The 21,976-nt window shown below is 47.7% G+C and overlaps 1 protein-coding gene across 4 annotated transcripts in view; it reads right to left on the reverse strand.

Moving 5' to 3' along the window:
- smarca1 (SWI/SNF related, matrix associated, actin dependent regulator of chromatin, subfamily a, member 1) overlaps window positions 1-21,976 on the reverse strand; it is a 105,360-nt gene that overhangs the window by 72,082 nt on the left and 11,302 nt on the right. For 2 of the 4 annotated variants that reach the window (XM_038774573.1, XM_038774571.1), the window contains exons 3-5: window positions 21,710-21,763; window positions 16,970-17,056; window positions 15,610-15,776 (exon numbers count right to left, since the gene is read on the reverse strand). In XM_038774573.1, coding sequence (XP_038630501.1) covers window positions 15,610-15,776; window positions 16,970-17,056; window positions 21,710-21,763 — 308 coding nt within the window. The remainder of the gene's footprint in view (window positions 1-15,609; window positions 15,777-16,969; window positions 17,057-21,709; window positions 21,764-21,976) is intronic. The other 2 variants (XM_038774574.1, XM_038774572.1) reach the window with 1 other exon arrangement.

Raw genomic sequence — 21,976 nt, forward strand, 5'->3', positions numbered from 1 at the left:
CGAACGATTTCCACCTCCGGGCAAACCCTAACAGTGACCCTCTCAAGGCGAACTTGATTTTCTCCAAACAGAGAGAGCTAGCCATGTCCGATAGCCAGGTTTCCGACTTTGGGGCTTGGAGTCCCTCCAAGCTAATAGTATCTGTCTCCGGGCTACCAGGGAAGCAAAGGCTTGAACGTCTGCCTCGTCATCCTCCTGGATTCGCGGGTCTTCCGACACCCCGAAAATCGCCACCTCTGGACTCAGCGCCACCCTTGTTTTTAACACCGTGGACACGACATCTTTGGATTGGATTGGATTGGATTTGTTTATTGTCACGTGTACTGAGGTACAGTGAAAAGTATTTTTCTGCAAGCAGCTTAACAGATCATTCAGTACATGGGAAGAAAAGGGAATTAAACAGAATTCAAGAAAATACATGAGAATACATAATAGGGCAACACAAGATATACAATGTACTACATAAGCATTGGCATCGGATGAAGCAGACATGGGTGTAGTGTTAATGAGGTCAGTCCATAAGAGGGTCATTTAGGAGTCTGGTGAGGGTGGGGAAGAAGCTGTTTTTGAGTCTGTTCGTCCGTGTTCTCAGACTTCTGAATCTCCTGCCCGATGGAAGAAGTTGGAAAAGTGAGTAAGCCGGGTGGGAGGGATCCTTGATTATACTGCCTGCTTTCCCCCGGCAGCGGGAGGTGTAGATGGAATCAATGGATGGGAGGCAGGTTCGTGTGATGGACTGGGCGGTATTCACGACTCTCTGAAGTTCCTTGCGGTCCTGGGCCGAGCAGTTGCCATACCAGGCTGTGATGCAGCCCGATAGGATGCTCTCTATAGTGCATCTGTAAAAGTTGGTAAGGGTTAATGTGGACATGCCAAATTTCCTTAGTTTCCTGAGGAAGTAAAGGCGCTGTTGTGCTTTCTTGGTGATAGCGTCGACATGAGTGGACCAGGATAGATTTGCATCTGCAAACCCCTGCCAGAATCCCCTAGGCTTCGGACATTTCCAAAACATGTGGACATGGCTCGTCAGTCCTCCTGCACATTTTGCACACCTGTCCTCCACCCCAAAGAATCTGCTCATCTGGGCCACTGTCATGTGAGCCCGATGAACGACCTTGAATTGTATCAGGCTGAGCCTGGCATATGTTGCAGACGCGGTGACTCTACTCAACGCGTCCGCCCATAGACCATCCTTTATCTCTTCTCCCAGCTCCTCCTCCCACTTGCGCTTCAGCTCCTCGGTCTGCGTCTCCTCTGACCCCATAAGGTCCTTATAAATGTCCGAGATGCTCCCTTCTCCTATCCACCCTCAGGAAACTACCCTGTCCTGAATCCCCCTTAGCGGTAGGAGCGGGAAGGTTGAGACCTGTTTACGAAAGAAGTCCCGCACCTGCAGATACCCAAATTTGTTTCCCCTCGCCAACCCAAACTTCTCCTCCAGAGCCCTCATACTCAGAAAGCTCCCCTCTATGAACATATCCCTCATCCTCTCAATCCCCACTCTCCGCCATAACCGGAACCCCCCGTCCATACTCCTCCCCGGGGCAAACCAGTGATTATCACAGATTGGGGCCCAGACCGATGCTCCCACTGCTCCCACATGCCACCTCCACTGGCCCCAAACTCTCAGGGCCGCCACCACCACTGGATTGGTGGTGTACTGTGCCGGTGGGAACGGCAGAGGCGCAGTTACCAACACGCCCAAACTGGTGCCCTTACAAGCCGCCTCCATGCGCACCCATGCCGACCCCTCCCCCACCACCCACTTCCTGATCATGGCTATATTAGCCGCCCAGTAATAGTTGCCAAAATTTGGCAGCACCAGCCCTCCCTCTCCCCGACTCCGCTCAAGCATTACCTTCCTTACTCGCGGGGTCTTGCCTGCCCAGACGAAGCCCGTGATCACTCTGTTGACCAGCTTCAAAAAGGACCGCATGCCCTTTTGACCGGCCCATTTAACCCTCAAATATTCCAGGTGATCAGCCTAGTTGGGGGGGGGGGGGCTCATTTCCCCCCACCCCCCCCCCCCCCACCTCTGCCGATCAGCCATCCTCTTTTTTAGACCCGCCTCCAGCCTGTGCTCTGCGCCTCCACCGGTGACAAAGGCAGCCCCCGCCCCCAACTTCCTCTCTGTCCCTCAGCCCAAGTCCCTGCCTCGTCAACAGAACATTCATCCTCCCCCCACCACCCCAGTAACAACATCCTGTAACCCAACCGCTTTACTAAACCAAACATATGCACATCCCGCACTGCGCTTCCGAGAGCTAGCTCGCCCAGCTAGCTTGGTGGCCCCCATCCCCGGCGTCAGATAGTCTTCCACCTATTGTTTCTCCCCACCCTCCTTAAGTGGCCTCCTTCTGCACTGTATGTTCTATGTATTACAGAATCTTAGAACATTACCTGCCATCTTCTTTGATGTACGTCCTTAATAGGTGCTAGGGAAGCAATGGGCGGAATTTAATGACCTGCACGGTTGTAGGTGTGACAATTAATCAGGCGGGAGGTTTCCAACCCCACAAGCTTCCTGCCTCAGCTTAGATTAAATCTGTAGTAGGCTCGTAGTCAGCCTTCCTGCCTCGCCAAGAATTAATACCCACTTATGGGCCTTATCTCAACTCTTCTGGTATTCACCCTGCAGTGGGCAGGCAAGGTGCCCACAAAGTAAACCCTGCCTGTGCTGTGTTGCCTTTCTTTTCTACTTGGTCTTTTCTGTGACTCTGTTCAAGGTCAAGGGTACTTTACTTACACACAATTAGTCATGCAACATAAACACTACTAGTTAATTACACCTATCGACTAAGACAACCTGTACTTAACTTTGGGCACCCGGCTTAGGTCAGAAAACAGTGGCCGCTGTTCGATTATCGGTCTCTCCGGTTCGAAGGAGTAACTGCTGCTCAGCTGGGCTCATCCATCTGGTAGCGGGTGTTGAACTTGGACTCGCTCTGGTGTTGCTACGATTGGCGATGACCGTGACCGGGATACCAATGCCAAAAGAGAGCGAACATGTGGCAAACTCTTCTTTTTATCCTCAGGAGGTTTTCGCGCTCTTTTGAGCGGTCCTTCGATTTGGGCCTTACTAATTGTGTGATCCCTGATTACTCCGTTCGATTCCTCAACCAATAAGTGGACGGGGATCTGGATGGCTGGGCGTTTCTCAAGCGTTCATTGACCCTGTTGTTTGTGTTTCCCTTGGACAGGGAGTGGCGCCGAAATGTCTGGTACTGTCCCGGTTCCTTGAGTACCAGTCCTTTGTTTTGGGGAAGATGGGCCATGAAATGCGAATCAGCCTGATTAACATGCTAATGGGACGGAGTTTCAATACAGTCTGGACTTTTGCAGGCAAATATGCATTTCAGGCTCTGAGCCTGCCTGATTCTTGGCTTGTCCATTTTACCTGCCAGCCTTTGCGAGTTGCTCTGTACCTAGTTGGAAGTGGCTATCCCAGATGGCCACAGTTGCTTATGAGTTTCTTGGCAGGGTGGGGTGCGAGGGCTCACTCAAAGGCACTCGGTGCCTGATCAAGGGATCTGCCATCAGGAAGGGGCAGTCACTGAGAGACACAACCTTCCCCTTGCTGCTGAATCCCTCCCCCTGCACCCCAGCCTCCCCTCCCATCATACACCTGTGCCTGGGTCCATTTTGTGCCTGGGTCCATTCTCAATCCTGGGCCTTGGTTGGGTGTAGGACCAGCCGTAGGCACTGCCTCTCCATTGGCGCTGCCAATCAATGAAGAGTTGTTGGCCTCTGGCTGGCCGCCAGCTTTCGGTGGGTTCGATCTCCGTCCACAGGGTCCTTGATGCCAAGAAGGCCTGAGCTGTCCAGTTATGTGCCCGTTTGGCACTTAATGTGGCAGGCCTTCTACAAAGGAGCAGGGCTCCCGCCAACTTTCCAATCAGCGGCTGAGACTCCCCATCACCTCCATTAAATACCACCCCCCCAAGTGTTGAGAATACACATAAAAACATCAAGACATTGCTGATGCTGGATGTGGTCTCTTAATCACATGTCATAAGAAACCGAAAGGCAGATGTCACTGCACCAGTTTATTTGAATGTAGCTGATTATCCCTACTTCCTTTCTTACCAAAATATAACTTTGCAGGACTTGTGAATATAAACGGGCGAGACTGTTGTGCTGCTTGCAAAAAAATTGAAAAATGAAAGCCCAACAAGAGTAGGTAGCACACTATAATTCTTTAGCTTTCATACACATACCAAAGTGGCAGAGATTTAATGAGGAGAGAAACCTCCTTAGAGGGACAGAATACCAGCTGCTAAGACTGAACATCGTGTTGTGCTGCAATTTACTCCAGATAGTAGTGGACATTTTGTCCGTGCGAGAGTTGCTTCAAAAGCAGCCATGGATATGCCATCAGTTGGAATCTAATTGAGAAGCCCAGGAATTTGTTGTTTAGTCACTGGTCAGTTTAGCATTCCTGCGCCATAATGAATGAATAGTTGCTACACACAATCTAAACTTCTGTGACTGAAAAACAACAATAACTCAAAGCTATCAGCAGTTGTATAATGGGAATGCTATTCTGATTCAGATCCCACGTTGGTGCACAAAACAGGACAATAATTTCTAGTCTTAAGTGAAACTGGAAAACTAGTTTATGTACATATCAGATGAATCCCAAGTGTTGCCCTGTCACAATGCAAAGTCAAATGATCATTAAAATAGCCACATGATCTTAAATTGAATTACATTTTAACTTAATGCCATATCTTGTATAAAGTCATGGGATCCCTCTAGTATTCAACGTGAACAAATTAACTCACCAACAATCGTACAAGTTCATTGTTAAAAGCGATCAGAGCATTTTCTGAAGCCAGAAACTATCCCTTAGTGAAGATCAAGTGAAACCAGGAGGAGTATTACCCAGTGAGGCATTGGCATAACCAATCTCCTCCACTGCTTAGCGAAAGGACCCATGGCATATGTATTTTGCACTGTGGTGACTTTTGAGATCGTCTGGCAAGAAAGGCATTGCTCCCCTAGTCCAGGAGACAGGAGGTGAAAGAGAAATGCAGTGTCCTCCTGCACTGCTCCTCAGTTAGGAAGGAAAGCAATGTTGACATTAGGCCCCGTGTGCAGCACACAGCCCCCTTCACGTATTGTATTCTCCCTGTAAGTCTACCCCTGTCCAGAAACAAGAATGACAAACAAAAGGACACCTGGGTGAAAGGTAGTAAAGGAGCAAAAGTGTGAAAGTTGGGATCTAGAAGTTGGGGACACTCATGGAAATCTAGGCAGTGAAAGATCCAGCGAGCAAGTTGGTTGCAGCTGAGAGCTCCCATTTATAGTGTTTCAGGAAGAACTCAGGAACCAATCCTGCTAGTTTTACTGGCAGGTCTGACTGGGTAAAGCACCCATAATTTGTAGTTAAAATGTAGTTCGGGCAAGTTATCGAACTTGGACTCTAGATGTAGCATGCAGCTACAAACAGGTCAGCTGTAGCGGTGGCACATAGTAACGGTGCAGCAAGTAAACTAGGCAATCACAGATATTATTGTCACACCTCACCTGGGTGGGGAGGAATGTAAATCAACTTCTAATGTAACCTACTGTTTTAGAGAGAACTAAAACTGTGCCAAACCTTTGGCGAGGAGAGGTTTACTGCAAGAAAACAAAATCCATTTGCCAATAAAATCACTGCTGCAATGGTGCAGCTCCTGAGATTATTAGGTTTCAGATATGGGCCAGTTGGCAAGACGTCCTATGTTCCATATCATTTCAATGTGCATGCTCAGCATGTTTCAAACCTTATGGTAAAACTTTACAATGTGAAGGCAATTGCTGCCACCCCCTCCAACCTCGCAAGTACAGCCCATGTGGTGAATTGCTAATGACATCAGATGACTTTCTGGCCTCTATGCCTTGGTACACCTGGTGATTTATTTAGCCACTTGGTCAGAGGAGGCCCCAATTTTCATGTGTTTTGCGTGGATTCTATATTAAAACTATGATGCAAAACAACATCAAACCCCATTTCTGGTGCAGCTGTTCAATTAAACCTCGGTAATTTGGCAGAACAGCCTGTTTAATCCCACTGCTGCTTCCAAGACAGAAAGGATAAGAAAAGAACACTATAATTACTTTTTACAATGATACTTCACTGTTGGCACCTTTTCCTCTTCAGTTATGCAGTTCGAAGCTTTTGCCCATATTATTTTATGCCCCATGAATCTTTTAATCAATGCCAGCTTTATCCAGGCTGCTCCTTTGCTGCATGTATTACCAATATGCCCATCTTTCATTGTCAGTGGTTACAAAAGGTACAATTTTGTCAGCTATAACCGAACAGCAAAAATTACAGTTCAAGAAGTCACCAAATATTTTAACTCTTAAGCTTGACAGTCAGAATACATAGAATGAAATTTATTGGGAAATGCTCAATAATCACAGTGAATAGGGAGTTAGCCAGTGGTATTATTGAACTCTAGGGTCACTGCAATGAATCCACTGTAATGTACAATGCGGATTCAACCGCAACAAGAGGGCATTTTTATCAGGTTTTCAGCTTTGGGGAAAAATTCCAGGCAGCGCGCATTGTGAAGTCAGCCACTACAAAAAACCAAAGGGCTTCCACTGGCAAAAAGCTATTCTAAAAGCAGTGAACAAAGAAGGCAGTCACACATTTAGCACCAAACGTATCAGCTAACCATTAACTATTTGACCCTTCCGTTACTTCCATCTCAATCATAGAACATAGAACAGTACAGCACAGAACAGGCCCTTCGGCCCTCGATGTTGTGCCGAGCAATGATCACCCTACTCAAACCCACGTATCCACCCCATACCCGTAACCCAACAACCCCCCCTTAACCTTACTTTTTAGGACACTACGGCCAATTTAGCATGGCCAATCCACCTAACCCGCACATCTTTGGACTGTGGGAGGAAACCGGAGCACCCAGAGGAAACCCACGCACACACGGGGAGGACGTGCAGACTCCACACAGACAGTGACCCAGCCAGGAATCGAACCTGGGACCCTGGAGCTGTGAAGCATTTATGCTAACCACCATGCCTAACCACCGTTTCTTTCCCTTTTAACTCTTCTATTCTGCCTCCTTCTCTCTGGTCACCCGACCATGCTGTCTTTTATTTATCTCCTCTCAGATACTTTGCCGCCCAGACATTGCCCCAATTCAACACTATTCCTCATCTCACCTTCCCAGGCTAGCAACATCCTTGGACAAGTCTCTAGCTCTAATGCCAGTGCCTCTGGACATTCTCTGCAGGGCCTGAGGCACTCACTATAAAGAACAAAGAACAAAAGGAAAGTGCAGCACAGGAACAGACCCTTCGGCCCTCCAAGCCCACGTCAACCAAATATATGAAAAGCAAACCCAACAGTCCTATCCTTCTCTCCTGTGGATCTTCCCAATCAGCTGCCTGCTGGGACCTCATCTCATTAAATCCATTCCCATTTTGCTAATCCCACAACCTAATCAAAGTCACAAATTACACTGTTTATTGACTGCGGTGTAGAATTGTTCCATTTAGCCTGCAATCAGCGCTGGAGTCTGGAATGGTTACTCTCATCAGGAGCTGTTAAAACCAAAAGGAATGATCAAAACAATGCCAAAGAGCCAGCTAGGACAGGATGTCGGTGCCCCGATAGGGCCACGAGTGGAGACGGAGGAGAATTAAAAATAGCATTGTGAGCCGACATGCCAGGGTCTTCACATGACCCTAGGTTATTTTAACGGAGACAGGATGGGGGTGCCGGACAAGGCTACAAATGCTAATTGAGGGGCACTTCAGGCCAATTAAAGGGGTCTGACTGGGATTTTTCAGTCGGCCTCCAAGTTCCTGCAAGTGGCAGGGGCCAGTTTAGTTTCCTGGTGGGGTAGCCTACCGGATGCAAGCTGCAGGGGCCAGCATTCTAGACCCTCCCTGTTGAGCTGGGATGCAGCAGCAGTCAAAGGCTGCCCTGTGGATGGATTCCCCACTGCACCATCCACCCCAAGAGCTGTGGTCAGGTTGCAAAAGCCGTTTTTGTTATTTTACATATAAAAATGTTGGAGTCAGGATGCCCCCATTTTGAAGCATCCTCTCTCTTACTTACTGTCCATTGGCGCCTACAGGCCCTTCCAAGCCACAAGACCCTCCAGCTTGGAGAGCACCCCCACTCTCCCCGAGTCATCTGAACATTAATTGGGGAAAATCACAATGACCGTTATCCCCTCAGTGCAGGTTCTGACCCACATTTCAGCCTGGCAGTGGGATCCAGAACCCAGAGGGAAAATCCAGCACCTAGTCTACCAATCTCATAGCACAAAGGGAAAATATTGAGGTGCTTAAACTAATTTTGGCAATTTTTCAAAATAAACATATGCCAGTTTGTGTGAGACAATTTTCCATCGGAAATTTTAACAGTAACGCTAACCCAGTCAAAATGTTCATCTTTTATTACCACACAGATAGTAATTTCAGGCTTCAGCAGTTCACAAAAGCCTGCCAGGGACTGCACTCGATGTCCTCTGCATACTCCCCCACAATTCAATGTTGCTACTTTGCTTGCCTCACCCTCTCTGCAAGTACAATGGTACAGACTTCAAGCTGATGGACTTGCTGACTTCTTCAACACAATACGTGGCCAGTTAATATTTTGTTTCAATTTTTCCCTCCAGCAAAACTGTTATGTTTCTACAAATATCAAGCTTATTGTTACTGATGGTGCGTTTTTAAAAACCATTGTGGCAAATAAAAGAGGTAATTTTTAGTTCTGGGAAGAGTATTGTCGTAAAGGATAAAACTAAAACATTGGGTAGAGATTCACCCTTGGCGGGTGCACTCGGTGGGCGGAATTGGACTCTTGTCCCCGTCCATATCCAATTGAAACTTGCAGGCAGGGATTCTACGAGCCAGCACTGGGTCGGGAGAATATCTGGGGGTTCCCGCCGCGCCGGTCGGGGGCCGCTGACAGTGGCCCACTCGGCGATCCTCCGGGCCCTGATGACGAATTTGGCCAAGTCCCACCGGCGTGGGTTACTCAGGTCCCACATGACAGGACCGGGAAGGTGAGTCTGCAGGGGCCGTCCTGGAGGGGGACCGGGGGAGATGCGACCCCGGGGGGAAGGGGGGGGGGGGGACACCGGGGGAGATCCTTCCCGGGGTGGGGGGGGGGGGTCCACGGTGGCCTGGCCCGCATTCGGGGCCTTTCCTCTGCGGCGGGCCCCTGAAGGGCTCTGCCATATTGCCCGGGGGCCGGCACGGAGAATGGAACCACCGCGCATGCGCAAACTCGCGCTGGCCATTCCGCGACAGCTGGAGCTGCGGGGACCACACCAGTGCCAACCTAGCCCCCTAGGAAGGGGAGCATTCCCCATTATCGGGGACCGTTGACGCCGGAGTGTTTGGCGCTGGTTTTAATGCCGGCGTGAGGACATAGCCCTATTGGAGAATCCCGCCCGCGATAGTCCGCTAACTGCAACACGGCCAAATTGGTGGATGGGTGCAGCAGGGACGCACATGCAGCGGGTGCAGTATCCAACGGTGGCCCACTGCAAACTTCAAAAGCGGCCTCCACAGGCCGCAGAAGAATACTGTGCGGACCACGGCAACAGCAAGTGGCTACAGCAGGCAGGAGGGGAGGTCAGGCTGCCTGCAAGTGCCCCATTTCCCCGACGACTGCCTCCAAGTCCTAGTTGAGGCAGTCACAGCCAGGAGGAATGGCATGATGCCGAAGGATAGAAGGAGGAAGCCACCCCAACTCACCCAGGAGGTGGGGAGCAAGATGGCAGCAGAGGTCAGTGGATATGACCTAGTCTGGAAACCTTGATCCAGTGCCAGGAAAGGTTCATTGACCTTCTGCGCTCGACACGGATGAATAGTGAGTGGACATTATGCTGAATGGGGCACTGAGGAGAATGGCCATCCTTGCGATCAAGTGTGCGGGTCTCATGTGTGATCTGAGACTACGTGTCCCTGTGCGTCCCAAAGCTGGAAAGATGAATCAGGAGCCTCTGATCAATCAACAGTCCAGGGGTCTCAGAGGGTTGGTAACATTCTCAAACCTTTCTGGTGTGTTTAACGTTGCGGGGATGGGCAGCGTGGTATGGTGCTAGAGATGAAGATTTCAACACTCATTGGAGTGACTTGCAGGAGAAACTAAGTCATAACAATCTGGAGCAATCTACAGCTGGTTGGCGGGGGGGGGCGGCAAAAGCCCTTTGGGCTGAAGCGCAAGGTATTTAGGATGAAGGTGCTGATGGAGACTAGCAGCAACTTCAATTTTGCACAGGGCACTGAAAAACCTCAATGCAACCAAAGCCAATCACGATGGTCAGCAGGCACCAAGATGTCAACCTGTGTAATATGATTAATGATGGCAACCCCTTTTTGTCTCCATCCCTCAGATGAAGTCCGGCAGGGTGAACCAGCAATCAGACAACCCCACCCATGACACCCGAGACATTGATGGATGCATACGCAAGACACCACTTCCCAGCACCAGCAGAGAGACATTCACGCCCGTCGCCAGTACTGCGTCAGGAGAGTTGTTAGGGCACAGCGGTGCGGGCACTTCACGCTCTCCTGGGCAGATGGCACAGGTAGAGAGTGTCCAGTGCACCAGCAATCAGAGGTCTGCTGCGGACAAGTGCCATGCTGAGCCCGAGGGTGATGATGAGCCTCTGGGGAGTCTTCCATACAGCGACAAATGCTGGATGTCCAGCAGGATGCGCGGGCAGGTCAGGCAGAGGTCCAGAGGGTCTGCATGCCATGGTCTCAGTCATGGAGTAGTCCTTGAGGAGCATGAATAGTGGGGTAACGCTGAGCTCCGCGCACACAGCCTCATCCATTGACAGATTGGAGAGTCACATGGAGCAGCATCTCCACAAATGCAATGACACATTACTAGGGCTGATGTCATGTGAGAGTGCCTTTAAGAATTGGATGTTTAAGAAATGTACCTTTAAGAAATGAAGCTGATCATATTACTGAAGTGATGTCACGGGGGGGGGGGGAAGCTGAGCTCACTTCTGCTTTTTGGCAGTTTTAGTTTCAGTTTGAAGAAAGCTTGGGTGTGACTGTGAGCTGCATTGCTGGTGATCTCTGCCATGAAGGACTATCTCTTAATCCTTTGGTGAAATCGGAATTGTAAAAAGGTCTCAGTATTGAATATAAATCTAATGTGCTTCTGTTTGAAGGATTTGTTAAGTCTTTTGGATATGTAAAGGAACAATTTGCAGGATTGGGTAGTGTATTATTTTTGGGTTATCTTTAAAGTAAGGGGTGTTAAGAGATCCAACGTTTATTTAAAAGGTTAATTTGAATTCATGGAATAAACATTGTTTTGTTTTAAAAACCACGTGTCCATAATTGTAATACTACACCTGGGGAACAAGCTGTGTCCTTCAAAAGCAACAATCCATTAAAGGTGGGGGTTGGTTGAACTCCATGATACATTTTGGGGTTCTGAAAACACCTCTCCCATAACACTGAACATAGGCCTTGAACAAGCATTGACCTCAGGTCACACCTGTGTGGGAGAAGGACGTGTCAACCAGCAAAACCCATGGTTGCTCATCCTTCATCGGTGAACTCACCTCAGAATGGTGGCAGAGGTGGCTGCCGTCCCTCTGTGGAGCCCTCTCACAGAGTCGCAGATGAGGCACCAGACTCTCACCTCTCTGACACCCTCCACCCTATCACAGGAATTCATGGCGACTGAGGGTTGCCTGACCATGTCGTCAAGTGAACCCTACCCGCAGCAACACCTGCTCATGACCTGCTGACCAATGGACAAATGCCAAGGTCATCTGTGCCAACGGGACAATGGGAATAGCAACCAATCTCCAATGCCACTGTAAATGAGGGGAGGAGATGCACCCAGAAATAGCAACCAACAACGCAAGCTGAAGATACACTAGGCACAAGTCGGGGTCGCACTCAGTGCCACTGATATGTTTGAAATTGTTGAATAGATGAGTGTTATGTCCCTGGAGTGATGGTATTGTACACTGGCGTTGCTGGAAGGCAGGTATACCAGCCTATATGAAGAATCAGCGCATCCCTGGTGTCCCCATTCCTCTGAGGGTCCTTCATTGGATCCTCGACGTCCTCTCCCTCTGGCTGCCTGGTATCAGCATTAAAGTCCTGGACTGTGTCCACGTCAGCAATTGGAATCGCTGCATCAGCATCCGCCTGTTCAAGAGGTTCCTCCCTGGAGAGAGCAAGTTTGTGAAGAGCACAGCAGACTGCCACAAGTGAGCAACACTCTTTCAGGCAGGTACTGCAGGGTACTCCGGATTGGTCAAGACATCTGAACCTCACCTTCAACAGGCCAGTGGTCTTTTCCACCATCGCTCTCAAGGGCAGCACAGTGGTCTGCACTGTTGCTTCACAGTGCCAAGGGCCCGGGTTCAATGCCAACCACGAGTGACTGTCCGTGTGGCGTTTACACTTTCTTCGTGTCTCCCTATGGGTTTCCTCCGGGTGCTCCAGTTCCCCCCCCCCCCCCCCCCACAGTCCAAAGGTGTGCAGGTTAGGGAGATTAGCCATGCTAAATTGCCCCTTTGTGTCCAAAAGGTTAGGTGGGATTATCGGGATTGGGTGGAGGCGTGTGCTTAAGTAGGGTACTCTTTCCAAGACCCGGTGCAGACCCGAAGGGCCAAATGGCCTTCTTCCGCACTGTAAATTCTATGATTCCTGGCAGTGGTTATATCTCTCCTGTGCGTCTGCCCTTGGGCACCTGAAAGGAGTCATCAGCCACCTTTTCAGCAAATAACCCTCATCGATCAATCGCCCAACTAGGCGAGCTGGAGCAGCGAAGAGCCTGGGTACCTGTGAGTGACGCAGAATGCATGAATCATGGAGCTGCCCGGGTACCTAGCACACACCTGCAGGATCAGGGTCCTCTGGTCACGCACAATCTGGATGTTCATCGAACGAAAGCCCTTCCTGAAAGACTACAAGCTGACGCCTTGATGACCACATGGGTATAATCAATCACTCTCTGAATGCGAGGGGAGGGCAAGAAATCCCCCCCCCCCCCCCCCCCCCCACAGCAATGACCACAACATTTCTTGCCCTTTCAGTCTAGTTTACCTGGTCTGTGCTGAAATGGATAGATTTGCTCACAGACTTGAATAGTGCATCAGTTACTAGCTTAACACAGCTGTGTGCAGCTGACTAAGAGACTCCACAGAGGTCACCCAGAGCACCTTGGAATGATCCAGAGGCATAAAGTGCAGTGATCTTTAGAGCAACGGCCAATGGGTACCCACCACTCAATTGGAGGTTATCTCAAGCCCAACCGTCTGGCAGATGCTTGTGACTGCTTCTCTTGATAGCCCGAGCCTCCTGCAGCACTGGAGACCTTGATCATGTCCAGGTAGTTTTATTGCTGTTTGTACACCCTAACAGCTTGATACTGGTGTCTTCTTGCCCTCCCCAATAGCCCTGAGCATCCTATGCATGGAACTCTGCCCGAGGAGGATGCCTGCGGCCCACATTGCCTCCTCAATCTTTCTTCGCTCCTCCTCAGGAGGTGCTCCTTACACAATACCCATCAGCAGGTTGGCGAACGAGGCTCAATCGTGTACAAAGGGTGACAAAGGGACCCAAACCTCCGGTGCCAGCTAACAGAAAACTCCTTGGAGGTCAACACCCTGATGAACCCAACAGACAGAACACCACCTCATCTCAGCCCAACAAAAGCTGAACTCCTCTGCCATTATAGCCAGCAGCAGCATTTTATCCCGCACTGGAAATAAAAATAATCAATCACTTAATATAGCATGGGCAACGTTAAATTGTGATCGATTGGGGTTTTAATCCCCTTAATGACTCCTCTGATTATCGCCAGATACACGGCCGGTCCGTGCCTGTGCCCACCCAGCAAAATGCCGTGCAAATACGTCGGGATGCGGCCCAACTTCATCATGCGCTATTTAACAGACTTCCAGGTCGGGCACACACCCAGCCAAGAGACATAAAATTTACCCATTGGATTTAGAGATTGCCAGAACACCTAGAAGAAAGTGGCAGTTCAAAGGATTACCCACATTTATTTAAATAGTGTCAGAATAGAAGAGATGGAGCCATAAGACAGCAGGTTGGCTTACAAAGCTGGAGAACTGGAGATGTGACGTTCACACTGCTTGAAGTGCAGTCCAGATAGACTTCACTTTTTGGGAGTTGGAGCTAAATTACTATAAGAACATTCGGTGAACACTGAAAAGTTATGTCGTCATGGATTTGGCTGGGGTTTAAGAGCATTCGCTGGTTTCAATTCATCGGAGTATTCTGCAGCAGAGGAGAATATTGAAAGGGTGCCACCGTTCGTAGGCTCAGGGAAAGAACTCAAAAAGCCCTGGGAGCCATTCAGTGCAGCAGTTAGTTGCAGTTAATACCTGGTGAGCTTTGCAACTCACAGAGCAGCTCCGGGAGCTGTTAGCAGGCTCCAGGCAGATCAGGCTCGGTGGAAGGCCACTGGTTTCGTGCCGGGTAGTAAGGGCTCAGAGAAGCCCTGGGAGACATTTATAGTTCAGTACAGATGGCAGACTGGATTCCCAGGGGCAGCACCATCTTGGTGAAACAAGCAGTCTGCGAAAGAGATGCAAGTGTTTAGAAGCAATTAGAAGGAGGGCTGCAACTATGTGAATCCCATAGACCCCAGTCTCTGGAGAAGAGGCTGAGCCATCGGAAGGTGAGCAGCTATTGAGGAGTCCTAGTTGAAGTGGCTTTTGAGGGAATTCAGAGGCTAGCTCTTTGAAAATAAAGATTTGGAATCCCTCATGAGGTAATCAGTTTTAACGAGATTGTGTGACTCACATTGGTCACTAATGTCTGGGTGGGTTGTTGAGAAATCCGTGGAACCGTCTTGGTTGCATCATTTAATGTATACCGTGATGTGTTCGACCAGTTTGCAAGTCATGTTAATTATGAATCTAAGAGTTTAAAACAGAGTTTATAGATTGTTTTACTTGTACAAACTCGTACAGTGAAGTCTATTTTATTTATTTAAAACCATGGAATCATGTGGGTAACCTGTGATTTCAAACTTTGGACAAATTGTTGCTCCCTAACAATATCATAACACCTTTCAGAACAAAATTGCAGCTGCATGCATATCATTAAATACCATCTGGACCGGTTTGAAAAAGCAAACCATGTACTTCTGTACTGTAAATGTTATGATTCCACCTCAATACAACTGTTAATCACTTTCACATCCACACTTCACATTCAAATGAGGAGAATTTTTTGTAAAAGTTGTGGTTACTCTACCTATTCTCTTTTCAGATATTGATGGATCTGGTAGAAATATACACAGCAATTTGAAGAGCAATTGAAAAGCGAGAAAGAGGAGTTACTGCTTTAGGTGGACACAGTTGATCAGAACTAGGATGTAAATTAGAAAAAAACTCTTCCAGTCAAAGTAAAGTGAGGAGGGGAAGGCACAGGTAAAGGTCACTTGTCCAACTTGTGGCAAGAATCTGCTCCTGGGTTTAAAAACCCTGAGAATTAAAGAAAACAGTGAATGATACAAAACGTCACTCAAACGATGAGCAGGCTTTAGAAAAGCGAGGAAAATTAGAACAAGTTTGTAAAAAATGCTAGATTTTTGATCAATAACAGAGTGCTTACTCTCCAACTGAAAGCAGTGATTGCTTTTCATCTTGTTTGGTTCGAGGCCTTCCCAGTTTTAACTTGAGTGGAGACGACGGGGTTTTCTGAGCAGCTGGTTGGATAAAATGTGCAAACAGCTCAGTCTGTTTTAAAAGGAATTCAAATCTTTTGGTCCGGTCCATTTTCTGTTGAAGAGAAATCCCAAAAATATAGTCTTAATTTTAAGCATTCCTTCGCACAAACAACCCTTATTTTAATAATAAAGGCATGGTGGAACCGCTGTTACCTGTGACAATGGAGATTTTTTCTTTTTAATCTTTATTGTCACAAGTAGGCTTATATTAACACTGCAATTAAGTTACTGTGAAAGGCCCCTAGTCGCCACATTCCGGCGCCTGTTCGGGTACATAGAGGGAGAATTCAGAATGACCAAATTACCTAACAGCACTTCTTTCGGAACTTGTGGGAGGAAACCAGAGCACCCGGAGGAAGCCCACGCAGACGCAGGGAGAACATGCAGACTCCACAGACAGTGACCCAAGCCGGGAACCGAACCTGGGACCTTGGAATGAGAAGCAATAGTGCTCAGCACTGTGCTACCGTCCCTTCCCCTGCTACCTCATCCTCAAACCCACCTCTGAAGATGACCAAAAACCCGCAAAGTTAATCTTTAAACATTACTCTGGACAAATAAATGAAGACAAAATAAAAATGGCACAAGATTACTTAAATCTATAGCCCTCTACCGTCTCTCTCCTCCTCCCCTCTCTCTAGACCATTGTGACCTTCGCTATTCTTCTTCCAATCTCTCTCTGTTTACTGCCCAGCCAAGTCTAATATATCTCTCTCTCATTGTCCTCTACACATGGTGGCTGCGGTCTGGCCATGGAGGACTATCCACTGTCAGCCCGTCATCCTTTCAATCTGATTAGTTGCTATTGGGAAATGGACTTGGAAAAATGGTAATTAGGTCCTGCTGTTAAATACGAAAGGAAATGCCTTTTCCTGACTGCAAAATCACAGACCTCCACCCTCGCCAACCCCTTAATATCAGGGCTGAAAGGCAACACGGTGGCGCAATGTGTTAGCCCTGCTGCCTCACGGCACCGAGGTTCCAGGTTCGATCCTGGCTCTGGGTCACTGTCCGTGTGGAGTTTGCACATTCTCCCCGTGTTTGTGTGGGTTTCGCCCCCACAACCCAAAAATGTGCAGGATAGGTGGATTGTCCACACTAAAATTGCCCCTTAATTGGAAAAAATGAATTGGGTGCTCGAAATATATATTAAACAAAAAATTTCAGGGCTGATACCCTACGGTATATTTAATCGTTAGATAATTGAGAATAATTGGCACATAACACTAAGACAGAAATTCTTACCATTTTCTCTTCGTATTCAGGATCCACATCATTCCCTAGATTTGAGGTCTTTGGAGGCATTTTAAGTTGCAACGGTGAAACATAGTTCTGAGAGTTGGAAACAACATAAAATCAGTCTCAAGGCACTTTTTATTTCAAAACTTCAGTTTAACCCATTAAGTCAAGAGGTTTACTAAACTGTACAGATTTTATTTGTACTCCATTTCCCATCAGTACTTGCAAAAAGTGACACCATGGCTGCAAACATTTCAAATGAACATGCGGAGCAATTACATCTCTATGGGCACCAGGATCAGTTTGAGTATCATACACGTGGCATTGCTACTTGCTTTATGCGGAGAGGACCAACCAGTTGCTATATTCTGAAAACTTCACACAAATAAGCCCTATGTTATTATGAACAACATGCACATTTAACAATATGGCAAATTGTTCCCTCGCCTCAGATACCGTCTCCCTCCTTTCAAAACTACCATTACCACCCGTTCCTCAAAACATCCGCCTTAACCCCTCTGCCATGCAAACTACGGCCCCATCCCCAACCTCTTTTTCCTCATCAAAGTCCCTCGAAGTGTTGTCGTCTCTCAAATCAGTGCCCATTCTTTCATGCAACTCTAGTTTTGTATGTCTCCAATCAGAATTCAGCCTCTGCCGCAGCATTGCAACAGTCTTAATCGAAGCTACAAATGTCATCCTCTGTGATTGTGATGCACTTATACTTCGAGCAACAGTCACAAGAGTCGTAACCACTGGGTAGTTATCAGGAGCAGGAACCTTATACCGATTTTGTTCCTCCCCTTCTTGAGGTACCGAGGCTAGGTGCAGCACACATTTCGTCCACCCCACTGACTCCTTGTCCAATGTTAAAATTGGCGAATTTCTCACCTCCATCCTGGAGTCTGCCTTGTGGTGCTGTGTGGGTCAGGAGTGGGGAAACACGCCTGGTGCATCGCTACAGGATGTCAAGATCAGCTGTTGGTGAGCGATGTACATTTATTTTTTCATTACTTTGCTTGGGGTTGCGATTTCAACTTGTTTAAATTTTAATTCCACACTATTTCAACTGTGCATGCCAGAAACGTGCATTCCTAGCACCATCGCTGTTATAGAGCACAAATGAAATGAAATCGGAAGGCATGTGTCCATTATTTGAAGGCCTTCTTTACATGGGCATTACAATGCTTATAATGATCGGTAAGTGCCGTGACAGCAAAGAATTGACAGTCTGCTGAAGTTACTCTGACTCCAAAACCGACCGAGTTTAATACAGGTGTATAACCTCAAGCTACTAACTGGGCAAGGAAAATTCAAGACATCTGAAAAAAACCTCAAGGGAAAATCTCCAAAGACAAACCTTTGATGCAAATCTAAGCAGCAGACATCATTTAGAAGCTCTGAAAAACCATACATGGTGCACGGTGACAAGGAGCAAAACTGCTGCAATGAAGGTCAGCAATGGTTGAGCCTTCCATACTTTTCAGTGTACCTGTGTGATTAACCATTTCTGAACTCCACAGAGATACTGCAAAGTAAAAAAGACACCCAATTTCTGCACCAAACAAAAAGGCTCAACTTGGAGCCATCTAACTAAATGCAGGTGTTTCTGATTATTTCATGACTGAAGCCAAAATTATTTTCTAGAATCCACACATTTACCTCCGGTGGCAGCCATGGAGTGAGCAGTCGCACATTTGGTGGCTCCCGCTCTTTTCCCTGCCTGAAGGGCGAAGCATTTGAGTGCAAGAAGTGCAGGAGTGCCTGGGGAAGGCTTTAGTCCTCTGGTGTGGCTGGCGGATGGATCCACGGATTAAGAGTGCGGCAAGAAGGAAAGAGCTGTTGGAGCAGGAGAGTCTTTGTGGTGTGCCACAGGAAAACATGTCGGAGGGCAAGGGGGCTGTTCTGCCTGCGCAGTGGTCAACGGAGCAGTTAATAGAGTTCCTCAATGAAACATTTTGCCAGCAGAGGGAAGAAGACCTGGAGGACCTGGCCAAGGTGGTGGAGCCAATTAAGTCGGGTATCAAGAGAGTGGAGCAGAGGCTGGAGTCCCAGGGCTGGGCGATCCATAAAGTGGAGGCGGCAGTGGGGAGCAGTTGGCCTCATTGGTGGCTGAGGTGAGGGTGATGCGGGAGACCCAAAAGAAGTTGAACGAGAAGTTGGAGGATCTGTCGCTCCAGAAGACAAAACCTCAGGATCGTGGGGATGACCGGAGGCATCAAGCGTGCAGAGATCGGCATGTGCGCGGCTAAGATGCTGGAGAAGCAGATTGGGGAGGGGGCCTTTGACCGGCCCCTGGAGGTAAACTGAGTGCACAGGGCACTGACGAGGATGCCGCAGGCCGGCAAGCCGCCCGAGTTCAATGGTAGGGCGGCTGCACCACTTTCTGCACAAGGAGAAGATACACCGATGCGCGAGGCAGCCCAGGAAGTGTACCTGGGGAGGGAACGAGCTGTGGGTGTAACAACACCGGGGTGCAGAACTGGCGACGAGGAGGGCCAGGTTCAACTGGGTCATAGAATCATAGAATTTACAGTGCAGAAGGAGGCCATTCGGCCCATTGAGTCTGCACCGGCTCTTGGAAAGAGCACCCTACTTGAGCCCACACCTCCACCCTATCGCCGTAACCCAGCAACCCCATCTAAACCAAGGGCAATTTAGCAGGGCCAATCCACCTAAACTGCACATCTTTGGACTGTGGGAGGAAACCGGAGCACCCGGAGGAAACCCACAGACACAGGGAGAACGTGCAGACGCCCCACAGAACACTCTTGCTATCCTGGTGGACAATAAAAGAGTCAATAAATTTGCCAATCATTGCACCTATTCCAGCTGCTCCTGTCCGACATCACACTAAATAAACTCAGGGATCTCAGCTGACCAGATTGCCTGGTGTCGCTCAAATGACCACACTTACACCAACATAAAGGTTTCATTTAATTACATTTTCTGTTTCTAAACTACTCTTATTTGTTTCCCACTGGAATATCCTAACATACGAATTAAGAACCGGAGGCCACCCGGCCTCTTGAGCCTGCTCCGCTGTTCAATAAGATAATGGCTGATCTGCCTATAACTCAACCCCACATTCCAGCTTACCCCCAGTAACATTTCACCCTCTTGTTCATCAAGAATTTATCCAGCTTTGCCTTAAACATTAAAAGATTCTGCTTCCACTGCCTTTTGAGGAAGAGAGTTCCAGGATTTGTGCCACCGTGGGCAGCACAGTAGCACAGTGATTAGCACTGTAGCTTCACAGCACCAGGGTCCCAGATTCGATTCCCAGCTTGGGTCACTGTCTGTGCGGAGTCTGCACGTTCTCCCCGTGTCTGCGTGGGTTTCCTCCGGGTGCTCCGTTTTCCTCCCAAGATATGCAGGTTAGGTGGATTGGCCATGATAAATTGCCCTTAGTGACCAAAAAAGATTAGATGGGGTTATTGGGTTACGGGGATAGGATGGAAGTAAGGGATTAAGTGGGTTGGTGCAGACTCGATGGGCCGAATGGCCTCCTTCTGCACTGTATGTTCTATGACCCACGAACCTCAGAGAAAATAATTCTTCTTGTCTCAGTCTTAAATGAACGACGGCTTAATTTTTAAACAGTGATTCCTAGTCCGAGATTCTCCCACAAGAGGAAACATGCTCTTCACGTACAACGGATTATTACCCCTCAGGATCTTAAAGGCTTTGATCAAGTTGCCTCTTACTCTTCTAAATTCTTGTCGATACGAACCTAATCTTTCCTCATAAGACATCGTGCCCACTCCTGGTATTAGTTGAGGAAACATTCTCGGAATGGCTTCAAACACGTTTGCATCTCTCTTTAAATAAGGAGAACAGTGCTGTACACAGTACTCCAGATGTGGTCTCACCAATGCCCTGTCCAACTGAAGCATAACCTCCCTGCCTTAGTAATCACATTCCTACACAATAAACAATAACATTCTATTAGCTCTAATTGCTTGCTGTACCTGTATACTAACCTGTTGAGATTCATGCACGAGGGCACCCATATCCCTCTGCTCCTGAGAGCTCTGCAATCTCCCATTTAGATAAGAGCTTATTGTTTACTCTTCCTGCCAAAACGGACAACTTTACTTTTTCTCCACATTATACTCCATTTCCCAGAATATTTCCCACTCATTTAACCATCTATATCCCTTTGTACCCTTCATACGTCCTCTTCACAACTATTCTCCAACCCATCTTTGTCATTCCCAGCTGAGTTCAGCTAACCCAACTTACCAACGACCCAGAGATCAGACACAAGATATTCCTGTGTTGTCGTCATCAGTAACTTATTGTGCAAACCCAACGAGCTATTGGGCTTAGATTATCAAAATTAAGTGCAGTAAAGGTTTCAGAAACTAACCTTCCTTCACTGCCCTATATATTGTACAGAAATATAATGCTGAGAACAACTGCTTTGTAAATAGCATGACAGATATAACCGATAATAAAAAAAAATAGGCCACAGTATGTGAAAGGGAAAAACTCAAAGGTCCTTTGTTAGAATATTCTGTTCCAACAAAAGTCCTCCCTGTGAATTGTTGACCTGTACTTTCTCTTTTAAGAAACTAAATGGCCAGCTGTTTAACTTCAACATTTTCTCTTTTTACTTCTGCGCTGGCAATTTTTAAATCTCCATTGCTTATCCAGCACCTTTAAATCCATTTCTCTTCGGCCGTTCTGATTAAACCTTCGTTTGTATCTGAACCAATTCTAGTTCCTATCAAGATTACCTACTTTTAACAGCTCAAAGATTTTCCAAGTAAAAGATCGTATCGTGGCTAATTGTCTCTAGAATGGAAAAAGGGCCAAAAGAAACAAGCTCATTATATTGATCAACTTTCTTAGACTCATCTAAATAACACAAGAGACTGTAACGTACCATTTGGCTCTTTGTAACTTGATCCATAATAAAAGCTACTTAAGTTGGATATCATATTATTGTTGTAGATGGGTTAAATAAACGCATGTAGCTGCAACTAAGCCAAAAATCAATTAATACAT

Source organism: Scyliorhinus canicula, chromosome 17 (assembly GCF_902713615.1).
Source record: "Scyliorhinus canicula chromosome 17, sScyCan1.1, whole genome shotgun sequence".
Lineage (NCBI taxonomy): Eukaryota > Metazoa > Chordata > Chondrichthyes > Carcharhiniformes > Scyliorhinidae > Scyliorhinus > Scyliorhinus canicula.